Below are 14,561 nucleotides of genomic sequence, written 5' to 3' on the forward strand. Positions count from 1 at the left end.
ATCCAACACAAAATCTCCTGGATCACCTACTTCCTCCGGCTGAGAAATTCTTCCAGGAGTACCAGCTTTAGACTTTCCAGGGCAACCTTCGATAAGGTCTTTGTTGCCAGCTAAATTCAATGTGGAGAACAAAACCAGGAACTCTTCACTGCATTCATTGACCTGACCAAAGCATTTAACTCCATAAATCATGAGGTTCTGTGGAGGCACCAAAGATTTGGAGGTCAAGAAACCTTTTCACAATCCTGCAATTGCTTTACGATGACATGACTGCAACTGTACGAAGGTCTAGAACAGGTGCTTTCAAAATACAAACCAGTGTCAAGCAGGCTGTTTTATAGCCCCCAACACTCTACTGACAGTGGCTATTCACCTCAAACTGCCCTCTGGTGGGAATCTTAAATGCCACCTTGATGGAAAACTCTTTAATCTCAGTTGTCTACATGCCAAAATTAAACTGACAACTGGAGACATCCATGGTCTGTTGTGGATAATGTCATGATATGCAGACACACACCATGATATACAGGCAGGCACAGACAAGCAGCTAATGGACACAGAACAGGACATGAACAATAAGCAGGCAGGACACTCAGGGGTGGGATCTGACTATAAAAGACACGAGGCACTCACACTCTGCCTCTTTCCACTGATGAACATCTAGAGAGTCAGTCAAGTGTGTTGTTACAATCTAACACCACCACCACGTGGCTAAGAGCTAGTCTGGTTCAGTAAGATAGAGTAACCACACTTAAGTTAGCAGAGTTGAACTCACAGAGAACTGTGCTCAATAAACCCGATCGAACTAACTTCAAGGTCTGGAGTATATTTTTGATCTAAGCTGCATCCAGTGTTACACCAGTATACCTAATACATGATACCAGGAGACTACTAATTTAAGGTGGCTTACCTCAGTTCACTCCATGACGACCAGCAACTGTAACCCGGCACCATGGAGAAGATTCAGGCTCCTCACCAGCTCAGGACCTCCTGCAATCTCAGTGCCAACTGGCAGACATTCAAGCAAAAGTTTCTGCTGTACATCGCAGCCTCAGACCTTAAGGGCACGTCTCATACAAGAAAGATTGCGCTTCTCCTCTCAACACCGGGTGATCAAGCCATCCAACTCTTCAACGCGTTTAACTTCACCGAAGGCCAGGACATGACAAAGTTTCAGACCATCCTGGACAAGTTCGATAGTCACTGTGAAGTGGAGACCAATGAAATCTTCGAGCGCTACATATTCGAACAATGTCTTCAAGGTAAACATGAATCTTTCAATGCCTTCTTAACTAACCTCCACCTGCTAGCGCTGTCCTGCAACTTTGGTGATATTGCTGACTCCATGATCAGGGACCAAATCGTGTTTGGAGTTCACTCTGATCCTCAGAGAGCAGCTCTTAAAAATCAAGCATATGACCCTGCCAGTTGTGATTGAAACATGTACAGTGCACGAGCACACAATAAATAAATAAATAAATAAAATCGCTATTCCCAATACTAATGGGCTGAAAATGAGAAACTTGCCTCCCACGAGGCAGAGAGTGTGCAGGCCACCTCCCGATGCAGCGCCTCAACATTGAAGACAGCGGCCATCTCGCGCACTTTTCCCGGAGCCCCACGCATACGCGATGCGAACGGGATAACGAAGCCAACACGCACACTGCACAGGTGCAGACGTCTGCCGACCACACTGTGCATGTGCGACGATGTACACGCCGACGTCATGACGTGCCCAAACTGCGGCAACACCCACTTAAAGGGGCACTGCCCTGCAAGAGGCAGGCGATGTTTAAACTGTGGGAAGCCTGGACACTATGCAGCCTTGTGCAGGTCTGCACCACCAGTCAGAGGCCAGTGGTCCCAATTCAGATGATGGCGTGTCCAGAATGGGCAACGATAATTACAGGATTCTGATCCTGGCAGTACAACGGATCCAGAGGCCGAGTGCCTGGAGTCCGCCTACCTAGTGGGCATCATTACCACACGTGAACATGCCACACCTAACTCATCTCGCATTCAGTCCACACTCGCTGTGGATTCGGAGGACGAATGGCGTGCGGTGATGCAGGTCAACTGCTGCTCCATCCAGTTCAAGCTGGACACAGGTGCTTCTGCCAACCTCCTCTCACAGGCAGACTTCAAACGCATAAAGAAGCCCCCCCCCCCCCCCCCCCCCCCCCAAGGTCCTTCCAGCAGCCTGCCAGCTCCTGGACTATAACAGTAATGCCATCACGGCACTGGGGTCCTGCCATCTACCCGTCTCCAACCGGAGTACCCATGCACGGCTAAGGTTTGAAATTGTCAAGCCGGACAGGGCATCCCTACTGGGCGCGCATGCCTGCAAAAAGCTAAACCTGGTGCAGCGGGTTTATTCAACGACATCCTCCAACGTGGATCTTCAAGCTGGCATTGACGACATCCTCGCTCAGTATCCAGATGTGTTTGACGGGATGGGCACTTTGCCATATCGGTACAAGATTCTACTGCGACCTGATGCCAAGCCAGTGGTCCATGCACCACGCCGGGTCCCGGCTCCGCTGAAGGAGCAGCTCAAGGAGCTGCAGCAGCAGGGGATCATTTCCAGGGTTACTGGACCGACTGACTGGGTCAGCTCGATGGTGTGCGTTAAAAAACCCTCTGGAGACCTGCGCGTCTCCATTGATCCCAAGGATCTCAACCAGAATATAATACTTGAACACTACCCCATCCCGAAGCGGGAGGAACTCACCAGTGAGATGGCACATGCAAGTTAGATGCATCACATGGATTCTGGCAAATCCAGCTGAATGAGTCCAGCAGAAGGCTCTGCACCTTCAACACACAGTTTGGCAGGTATTTCTATAACTGTATGCCGTTCGGCATCGGAGATATTTCATCGCATCATGGAGCAGATGATGGAGGGCATCGAAGGGATTCGTGTGCACGTGGACGACGTCATCATATGGTCCAGTACCCCTGGGCAGCATGTTTGCCATCTCCAGCAGATATTCCGCTGTGTCCATGCCAATGGCCTGAAGCTGAACATGGCCAAATGTTGCTTTGGCATGTCGACATTCAAGTTCCTAGGAGACCAGATCTCGCAGCAGGGCATGTGCCCCGACAGACAAGGTCAAGGCCATCACAGCCGTGAAGGTCCCGGAAGACAAGGCGGCGGTATTGCGCTTCCTGGGCATGGTCAATTTTCTGGGCAAGTTCATCCCAAACATGGCCTCACACACCACGGCCCTACAAAACCTGGTGAAGAAGTCCACTGCCTTCAAGTGGAAGGCGGCCCATCAGGCAGAGTGGTTGGAGCTGAAAGCCAAGCTCACCACTGCATCTGTATTGGCATTTTTCGACCCAGACAGGGAAACAAAAATCTCGACAGATACGAGCCAGGATGGCATCGGTGCAGTCCTGCTGGAACTCTATGATACCTTATCCTGGGCACCGGTTGCCTACGCATCAAGGGCAATAACACCTACCGAACAAAGGAATGCTCAAATAGAGAAGTAATGCCTCGACCTCCTCACGGGCATTCTCAAGTTTCACGACTATGTCTACGGCCTGCTAACATTCACAGTCGTGACGGATCACAGGCCCCTGGTCCACATTATCCACAAGGACCTTAATGTGGATAATAAGGCCTCAGTTGCAGCACATCCTCCTCAAACTCAGAAGGTACGACTTTGACCTGGTCTACACACCTGGCAACGAGCTCATCATTGCCGATACACTGTCCTGCTCCATTACCGTGCCTAGTGAACCTCTGAAGGTCGTCCGGCACATTGAGTCACAGGTGCAGCTGTGTGCTAGCATCCACCCGGCATCTGATGAGAAGGTGATTCGGAGTCAGCCAAAGACCCCCTCTTGCAGAATGTTACGCAACACCTAGCCAATGGCTGGCAAAAGGGCAGTGCCCTCAATTTTTCAATCTAAAGGATAACCTGATGGTGGTTGATGGTATCCTCCGCAAATTGGACCGGATTGTAATGCCACACAGTCTCCAGAGCTTGGTGCTCCGTCAAATCCATGAGGGCCACCTAGGTGCGGAAAAGTGCAGACGCAGAGCTAGGCAGACTGTCTACTGGCCCGGGATTAGCCAGGGCATCGCGAACATGGTCCTTAACTGTGCGACCTGTCAACGCTTCCAGCCAGCGCAGAGTAAGGAGACACTTGAGCAGCAAGAAATCAAAACCTCTCCATGGTCCAAGGTTGGCATCGACCTCTTTCATGCAACGGTTGTGATTACGTGTTAATCATTGATTATTTTTTCAATTACCCTGAAGTCGTGAAGCTCTCAGACATCACATCTCGGACCGTCATCAAGGCCTGTCAGGAGACGTTCTCCAGGAACGGTATCCCTCTCACTGTCATGAGTGGCAATGGCCCATGCTTCAGCAGCCATGAATGGTCTCTGTTTGCCCAGTCGTATCAGTTCAAACACGTCACTTTCAGCCCACACGCAGTCAAACGGAAAGTTGAGAAAGGGGTGCAGGTAGTGAAGCAGCTCATCTGCAAGGCCGTGGTTCCTGCATCTGTCATTCACCTTACGTTGCTTGCGTACAGGGCGACCCCACTGTCCACTGGCATGTCGCTGGCTCAACTCCTGATGAACAGCGACCTGCGAACGACACTTCCAGCCATACACTTGCCTGACCTGAATCACCTCCCAGTGCTGCAGAAGGTGCTCATGCCACCGATTTGCCAGTGTTATCCCCATCAGACACTGTTCGTGTCAAGATCCCTGATGGAGGCTGGTCAGCTCCAGCTGTCGTTGTTCGACTGGCTGCCCCCCACTCGTATGTTGTGCGTCTGGCTGATGGTTCTGTTGTGCGACGAAACAGATGGGCATTGCGCAAAGTTGCCTGCCCGCAACTACATTCTTCTCAGTTTCCTTCTGTTGTTTTGCCACCTCCTGATACTTCGACACACAAGGCCACCAGTCAGGCTTCAATCCCGCCCATCAAGACGCTGTCGTCTCCACCACCACCTCTCCGGCGGTCGACCAGGATCAGACGCAAGCCACAGAGGCTGGACTTATGAACGTTTGTTCTGTTTGCTTTGTTCTGTGTTCTTGCATTAGACAGCTGTTTTCACATGCACATATCTTCACATCCACTGCATGTATATATGTTAATATTGGCCTATTCTTGTAAATACATTCACATAGGTCATCCAAACATTAAAAAAGGGGAAATATCATGATATGCAGACACACACAATGATATACAGGCAGGCAGCTAATGGACACAGAACAGGACATGACCAATAAGCAGGCAGGAGACTCAGGGGTGGGATCTGACTATAAAAGACGAGGCACTCACACTCTGCCTCTTTCCACTGATGAACAGCTGGAGAGTCAGTCAAGTGTGTTGTTGCAATCTCACACCTCCACCACGTGGCTAAGAGCTAGTCTGGTTCAGTCAGAGTAACCACACTTAGGTTAGCAGAGAGTCGAACTCTCAGAGAACTGTGCTAACTGTGCTATTAGTTCAATAAACCCGATCGAACTAACTTCAAGGTCTAGAGTATCTTTTTGATCTAAGCTGCATCCAGTGTTATACCAGTGTACCTAACACAACAGATAACTGTAGTGTTATTGCCCACTCTGTACCAGATTTGCAAGCCACTTCAATTCAGTCGCTTCAATTCTGCTTACAAGAGACTTGACCGATCCTCGAATGTTGTCAAAACAAAGCTCTAAACATCAAACCACACCTGGTCTGCCAATTATTCCATCTCCCATGTATGTTGAAGGAGATACTCTGGGATATGTCACACACTCCCATACCTTGTCAGTCACATCTCTTAAATGAGGATGTGGGGATCAAACACCAGATCAGACGAGTCAACGATCAGCCTTCTACAAATTATTGCAGCTGGTGCTCGACAACAAAGACCTCTGGAAGTCAACAAAAGTCCGTGTGTGCAGAGTTGTCGTCCTCAGCATACTTCTGCACTGCAGTGAGATCTGGACTATGTATCAGCAATACTAAAGAGTAATAGGGAATTTCCATCAGCAATGTCACTGCCGCATCCTCCGGATACAATGGGAGAACCATCAAACAAATGTGTTAAGAAGACAACTCCAAAAGCATTTAGGCAAAACTGCAAAAACAATAGATTGGACACTCCAGATGAAAGCATCTCCCCCACCAGGTCTTGTTTTCTCAGCTTTGAAATGGCCAGCATTCCAGGGTAGGACAAAGAAAACCTTCAAAATACTCTGAAACCCTCCCTGAAGCCTAGCAGCGTTGATAGTAATATATTTTTAAAATAAATAAATTTAGAGTACCCAATTCATTTTTTCCAATTAAGGGGCAATTTAGCGTGGCCAATCCACCTACACAGCACAGTAGCACACCTTTGGGTTGTGAGGGCGAAACCGACGGAAACACGGGGAGAATGTGCAAACTCCACACGGACAGTGACCCAGAGCCGGGATCAAACCTGGGACCTCGGCGCGTGAGACAGCAGTGCTAACCACTATGCCACAGTGCTGTCCTGCTTTGATATTAATAACTCTGAAGAGTCCATGATACATTGTTCAGAATGTTGACAACTTGTTCATTAAGCTGCATCCTACTTAAAGAGTCCAAACACCTCAGTCATGGGGCAGAGCCAGAAAAGGCAAGGAAGCAAATCCTGCACTCCAGATCCCGCAACCTCCTGGCACATTTGATCTTATGGGCCCAAAGATCTGCGTGGCGAGAACTGACCTTTTCAGTACAAGACCACCCATGGCAAAAACCCGTGACCCCAAGAAGACGTCATCCTTGAATGGAGGGACAGCCGACAGTAACAGCTTTAACAAATAATTTCTTTAAATCCATACGGAAAATATTCACTGCATTCCCTTTATCAGCCTTCTGTTACTTCATCAAGAAATTAAATTAGATTAGTCCATGGCTGCCAAATATTTTCCCACTGTAGCTCCATTTTAACATCTCAGACTTCATGTGACGCTGGGGTGAGGGGCTATTTTCAGCTGTTGAGCAGGCATGGGGGCTTGCTTACCTGCTGAGGGAGGGGGAGGAGGAAGACATTCAGCATGATAAGAATTGTTTAAGCTGTTGGGCTTTAGTGCAGCAGTGCCAGGTGTCAAAAATCTGTTTGGCCAAAAGAAAAAAAAAGGATTGAAAATGACCCTTGCAGCTCTCAGGAAACAGTCTGAGCTCAGCGGCAGCCATCACCGCCTTGGAGCTTGTGACCCCAAAATGCGGTCTCACAATTCATCCCTTTCCTTCCTTGACCTCCATGTCTCCATTTCTCATGATAGACAGTCTATCAGTATTCATCACAAACTCATTGACTCCCACAGCTACCTACAGTTCTTCACATCCTGCTCCCATCCCATTCTCCCAGTTCCTCTGTCTCTGTTGTATTTCTGTGGTGTGAATGGCTATGCTGCAGCCTTCTGAATGCAGTGTGGAAATAAAGAAAGAAACCCAGCAAAAAATAAAACAAAGGTAAACACATAGAACAAGATAGAGGCAGAGATTATGATCGAGCATTTTTGAACACAATATCGAGTCCAGAAGGATGTCGAGTGCCAAGACATTTCCTAGAGCTTGCATTGGAATTTAAAATACAGAGTGGAATTTAAAATACAGATGGAGGGTGAGAAAGTAAAATCAAATACTAGTGTTTTGTGTTTAAACAAAGGAGATTACAAGGGGATGAGAGAAGAACTAGCTAAGGTAGACTGGGAGCTAAGACTTTATGGTGGAACAGTTGAGGAACAGTGGAGAACCTTCCAAGCGATTTTTCACAGTGCTCAGCAAAGGTTTATACCAACAAAAAGGAAGGACGGAAGAAAGAGGGGAAATCGACCGTGGATATCTAAGGAAATAAGGGAGAGTATCAAATTGAAGGAAAAAGCATATAAAGTGGCAAAGATTGCTGGGAGATTAGAGGACTGGGAAATCTTTAGGGGGCAACAGAAAGCTACTAAAAAAGCTATAAAGAGTAAGATAGAGTATGAGAGTAAACTTGCTCAGAATATAAAAACAGACAGTAAAAGTTTTTACAAATATATAAGACAAAAAAGAGTGGCTAAGGTAAATATTGGTCCTTTAGAGGATGAGAAGGGAGTTTTAATAATTGGAGATGAGGAAATGGCTGAGGAACTGAACAGGTTTTTTGGGTCGGTCTTCACAGTGGAAGACACAAATAACATGCCAGCGACTGATAGAAATGAGGCTATGACAGGTGAGGACCTTGAGAGGATTGTTATCACTAAGGAGGGAGTGATGGGCAAGCTAATGGGGCTAAAGGTAGACAAGTCTCCTGGCCCTGATGGAATGCATCCCAGAGTGCTAAAAGAGATGGCTAGGGAAATTGCAGATGCACTAGTGATAATTTACCGAAATTCACTAGACTCTGGGGTGGTCCCGGTGGATTGGAAATTAGCAAACGTGACGCCACTGTTTAAAAAAGGAGGTAGGCAGAAAGCAGGAAATTATAGGCCAGTGAGCTTAACTTCGGTAGTAGGGAAGATGCTGGAATCTATCATCAAGGAAGAAATTGCGAAGCATCTGGATAGAAATTGTCCCATTGGGCAGACGCAGCATGGGTTCGTAAAAGGCAGGCCATGCCTAACTAATTTAGTGGAATTTTTTGAGGACATTACCAGTGCAGTAGATAACGGGGAGCCGATGGATGTGGTATATCTGGATTTCCAGAAAGCCTTTGACAAGGTGCCACACAAAAGGTTGCTGCATAAGATAAAGATGCATGGCATTAAGGGTAAAGTAGTAGCATGGATAGAGGATTGGTTAATTAATAGAAAGCAAAGAGTTGGGATAAATGGGTGTTTCTCTGGTTGGCAATCAGTAGCTAGTGGTGTCCCTCAGGGATCCGTGTTGGGCCCACAATTGTTCACAATTTACATAGATGATTTGGAGTTGGGGACCAAGGGCAATGTGTCCAAGTTTGCAGATGACACTAAGATGAGTGGTAAAGCGAAAAGTGCAGAGGAAGTCTGCAGAGGGATTTGGATAGGTTAAGCGAATGGGCTCGGGTCTGGCAGATGGAATACAATGTTGACAAATGTGAGGTTATCCATTTTGGTAGGAATAACAGCAAACGGGATTATTATTTAAACGATAAAATATTAAAGCATGCCGCTGTTCAGAGAGACTTGGGTGTGCTAGTGCATGAGTCACAGAAGGTTGGTTTACAAGTGCAACAGGTGATTAAGAAGGCAAATGGAATTTTGTCCTTCATTGCTAGAGGGATGGAGTTTAAGACTAGGGAGGTTATGTTGCAATTGTATAAGGTGTTAGTGCGGCCACACCTGGAGTATTGTGTTCAGTTTTGGTCTCCTTACTTGAGAAAGGACGTACTGGCGCTGGAGGGTGTGCAGAGGAGATTCACTAGGTTAATCCCAGAGCTGAAGGGGTTGGATTATGAGGAGAGGTTGAGTAGACTGGGACTGTACTCGTTGGAATTTAGAAGGATGAGGGGGGATCTTATAGAAACATTTAAAATGATGAAGGGAATAGATAGGATAGATGCGGGCAGGTTGTTTCCACTGGCGGGTGACAGCAGAACTAGGGGACATAGCCTCAAAATAAGGGGAAGTAGATTTAGGACTGAGTTTAGGAGGAACTTCTTCACCCAAAGGGTTGTGAATCTATGGAATTCCTTGCCCAGTGAAGCAGTTGAGGCTCCTTCATTACATGTTTTTAAGGTAAAGATAGATAGTTTTTTGAAGAATAAAGGGATTAAGGGTTATGGTGTTCGCGCTGGAAAGTGGAGCTGAGTCCACAAAAGATCAGCCATGATCTCATTGAATGGCGGAGCAGGCTCGAGGGGCCAGATGGCCTACTCCTGCTCCTAGTTCTTATGTTCTTATTCATGACAGTCTTACCGCTATTGCTGTCAGGTCACCCCAGCAGAACATAGCCCTGTCCACTAGCACATTTCCAGCAAGATAACTGGACAGATATCAATACAGTAGTGGGAATCTGGTCATTTTTCTCCTGTCACGAATCCAGCAGTTGAGGTCAACCAAATATCTTGTGAAAAAGCTATGTAATTGGTTCAGTTAGTAAATGCACCACATAGTATTATTTCAAGTCATAAAATTAATTTCAATATCTTTCCTGAGCTTCGTGAGGACAATAACAGGGGGCTATCACCCTCAGATATGAACATAGGGGACTGTGTGAAATCATCTAGTGTTCTTGCCTCTGATCTTCATGTAGGAATCTTTGGTGAAGTGTACATTGGTGGATAATAGCCGAGTATACTGCCAGGTTCAGATGTCCTTCAAAGTCAAATAATCCACCAGTTAGTGTTCAGGGTCACAAAGAAGCGCCACTTGGACAAAGAGTCATTGTTATTTGTTGAACCATGTATCCAGAGTAGGATGAGAAAAAGTAGGAAACTATATTTTCCTTGGTTTAACTGAAATGGAAATGTTGATATTTACACTCATCTGAATTGGGGTCATAAATATCCAGAGGCCATAACAATTCATATTATTCCATATGATGATGATAACACCTAATTCAATAGCATTAAAGGTTCCAAGAGAATGTGTTTCCTCTATTCTAATACTAAAACTCTGTCCTTATCTGTTTCAGCTTACTCAGAAACTATTTAAATAATGTACAAGAGCATATATACCTCTGGTTGGGGTTGTTGTCCTTACGAGGTCCATCACAATTTAATTCTTCAGGCTGACTGACCCTTCAGAAATTCAGCATGGATACCAATGAAATGACAGACAAAGTATTCACTGTGTCAATATTTCAATTTCTTTATTGTTGCTAGGGGGAGTTTAGTTGTAAGTATACCTCTGTGCACAAAAAAATACCAGGTGAAAGGTCACAGTGCGACTGTAGTTTCAGAATTCAACGCCACGTCATGGCCAAAACAAAAGCCAGCAAAACCTGGCATGGAACTCTGCACAGTCATTTTTTTCTTTTTTTAAATAAGAACACAGGAAAAAATGTTCCTTTTAATTCATGTTCTTTTTTGAATTCAGCAAAATAATTTCTATAAAATAAAACTGCAAAATATTTAAATATAATAGGGTGGGTTGAGTCTGTTTTGCAGGGGTATTTGGTTTGAGACAAATTCCAAAAAAATACACATTCAAGTTACCAATTTTTTTTTCCTTTTTAAATACAGTATTTACTGATGATTTCCTCAAAATCCATAAACAAAAGACTAGTTCTGGAATTGAGAATCCTGCAAGAATTATGACTAACCAGCAGTTTTTCTTAAAATTACAACCCTGCTTATATCTGAATTAAGTTGACAGGATGGACAAGGAGCTAAGACAATTTCTTGCTTTCAAGTAGAATTGTGAATGCAACACACTAGCAAGCTGCCCCACAGTGGCAGTCATGTACATCTTGACTTCTATTTCACTGGGCTGCAGTAGGAGGGAAGTTTAGAAGTTATTCTAAGTAAGCTCTACCAAGGAAATAAAACAAGCACACAAAGTACTGTCTATTATGCTCCAGGCATCCTGGCATAGCAACTGTTGCATATTTTTTTCCTTTAAATTCCTATAATTCAAAACTAATAATCCTTTATCCCACCCATAGACTGTCAAATATTAGATTTGAATATATGTGCAATTGAAAGCCACTTATACTCACATTTTTATCCAATTGAACCATCAAGGTGTAACAAAAAAGAAAACGCTCTGAGCAGAGCATTTGTTGCTCAGGGATTAAAAAACTGCTGTCATTAGAATCATCTTTTCTCATTGGCTACACTAATTTGGTGTGAAGCCATGCTAAATGTTACAGCATAACTAGAGCATCAAAATGATTCAACTAATACCAGAATGAAAAAAGGCAATGAAAAAGAGTTCCAGATCAACGTTACATCACCATTGTCCCACATCAACCAAATGTTAAAAAGTCACCATCAAATAACTCAAAGTAAAAGCAACTCCGGTGGCATGAGTTAATTTTTTTTGTCTGGTTGACATGGCCATGTATTTTGAAAATAATCTGATTCACACTGCCATTCGGCAGGAAACCCTCAAAGCTGAGCACAGCTGATAAAGCAAAGATTAGATTTTGTGTGTTTTGTAGGTCTGCAACACTCCTCAAGCAAATCAGCATTGCTGAGGAATTAACAGTCAAACATTAATATACTATATACACCTTGCCATTTATACATTAGCATCAGGCCATTTATTACAAAACACTATACACTTTTCCACTGCAGGCAGGTTATATGTCAACAGCATTGCTCTGCAGGGCAGACAGTGAATAGACTCTCTCCACTCCAGATTGGACAGTTTCTTTTTTAAAAAGGTGTTTCTTGCACTGGTGTAGACAGACCCAGAGAAGGTTGAAGTGTAAGGCCTGGGCATGTGCTAGAGCCAGTGTCTTTATCAGATACATTGGAGAATTATCTGCAAGTTAATCTTTTGCCTGTGATGCAGGAATGTCTTCACTGCCTTCCCAATTTTCTTGTGCTCGCTGACCTGTTCGCTGAGGGTTGTTCATATGGTGTGCCACTGGACCGGTATATGGCTGTCCATGCAAATGGTTATTCTGTGAATTTAAAGATAAATTGAAAATGCATTAGGAGCAAAATTAATTAAGGTTCCACATTTTATATGTCTGTTACTCTAAGTAAAGTAAAATGCAGAATATGTTTTAAATACATCAATCAGCAAAGAAATGCAGTGGCACACAATGACAGTGATGTACAGTGAGCATGTTCCCAATCACAATTGGATTGTTGGGGAAGCCTGGAGCGTCCTTCCTGTTGATTACCTTATTTTCTATTTCTTTTACTTTTTGTTATTATTGTTTTTGGTCCATGGATCTTTAATAGAGAAATACCTTTAAGTTGAGCAGGGAAGTGAGGAACTCAAACATTGCGAAATAGTACACGGTGCTATGGAGATTTTGATTGAACATAGAACATAGAACAGTACAGCACAGAACAGGCCCTTCGGCCCTCGATGTTGTGCCGAGCCATGATCACCCTCCTCAAACCCACGTATCCACCCTATACCCGTAACCCAACAACCCCCCCCTTAACCTTACTTTTTAGGACACTACGGGCAATTTAGCATGGCCAATCCACCTAACCCGCACATCTTTGGACTGTGGGAGGAAACCGGAGCACCCGGAGGAAACCCACGCACACAGGGGGAGGTTGTGCAGACTCCACACAGACAGTGACCCAGCCGGGAATCGAACCTGGGACCCTGGAGCTGTGAAGCATTGATGCTAACCACCATGCTACCCTGCTGCCCATGATTGTGAACAGAAGAACTCAACCTTTATGGCACCCGAGAGATCAAAGGGATTTGGTTTGATTGATTGGCTGGTGGACAATGAATTGGCCAATGATCATATTCTCCCGGCAATAGACAGCGATTGCGTCTCATCAGGTGAGGTGTTTTCAGAGAACCCAGGGAGAAAACCCCTGGATACTGAGAGGAGAGGTTGTGTGTTGCTCTCTCTCCCAAATGTTTCTTGCCTGCTGTTTCGGAGTCTGCAGAGAAAAGTCTCGAGACCAAAGACGGGGTATTTTTTAAAATTAAGAGTTAATTTCTTATTTTTAATAAATTTTAAAGGAATGAATGGGGTATTCTAAATTTTTTTGAAATTTTAATAAATTTTTGAGTACCCAATTATTTTTTTCCAATTAAGGGGCAATTTAGCACAGCCAATTCAATTATCCTGCGCATTTTTGGGTTGCTGGGTGAGACCCACGCAGACATGGGGGGAATGTGCATAACAAGCTATATAGCACAGCTGCTCACTTTCTCACAGGTGGAAGGGGAAAGAGTAAAGGTGGTATAAAAAACGAAATTGACACAGGCTGTACTTGTACATATCAGAAAAAAAATAAAGACAACATATTCAGCTTGCAAGGTCCATCCTTGTCTTTTAGAAATATTCTTTCAGGTAAAGCAACTCAGAATAACTTAGATGATGGTCTAATTGGAGTGTTTTTTCATTCTAAAATCTGAGGTTTGAACACAACCTAGACTGCCACCTCAGAAGAACTGAAAGTGTGTTGCATCTTTGACGGGTCATCTTTCAGAAAAGATGCCAAACCAAGCCCCTGCCTTGCATCTGCCTTCTGAGATCAAAGATCTCTCTGTACTTTTCAAAGACATCCAGGGAGTTCAAGCATTTGAAACATTCAGAAGTTGTGAAAGCCACATTTCTTCCTTACTTGGTAAAGTTGTCTTCAGACGTTGAGAGACATGTATTTTCCACCAATTTATTTTGAAAGCAGAATTAAAATTAAAAACGTTTCCTCATTAAAAAAATTGCATTATATTCAACGCTCTTTATACCATTTCCAGTATTGTCTTTTATACCAGGATGACGAGATACAGGAGACGAGAAGTCATGCTTCAGCTATAGAAAGTCCTGCTTCACCTTGAATACTGAGAGCTATTCTAGGCACTATACCGTGGGAATTGGCCTAGGAGAAACTTCAGCATAAGTTTACCAGAACAATACTCGAATTCTGAGTGCACGTTACAAGGAAACGTTACTCAAGCTAAGGATGTATTCCCTGGAATTGAGGTTAACGACAATCTGATGCAAGTTTTCAAAGGTATTCCTGCT

At 44.6% G+C, this 14,561-nt stretch overlaps 1 protein-coding gene across 5 annotated transcripts in view; it reads right to left on the reverse strand.

Moving 5' to 3' along the window:
• Nucleotides 1-10,728: 10,728 nt before the first annotated feature.
• The window catches only part of usp9 (ubiquitin specific peptidase 9), a 379,823-nt gene continuing 375,990 nt past the window's right edge, over nt 10,729-14,561 (reverse strand). For all 5 annotated transcript variants that reach the window (XM_038802114.1, XM_038802113.1, XM_038802112.1 and 2 more), the window contains one exon: nt 10,729-12,515. In XM_038802114.1, coding sequence (XP_038658042.1) covers nt 12,381-12,515 — 135 coding nt within the window. In that variant the 3' untranslated portion in view covers nt 10,729-12,380. The remainder of the gene's footprint in view (nt 12,516-14,561) is intronic.

This window comes from Scyliorhinus canicula, chromosome 7 (genome assembly GCF_902713615.1).
Source record: "Scyliorhinus canicula chromosome 7, sScyCan1.1, whole genome shotgun sequence".
NCBI classification, from domain to species: Eukaryota; Metazoa; Chordata; class Chondrichthyes; order Carcharhiniformes; family Scyliorhinidae; genus Scyliorhinus; species Scyliorhinus canicula.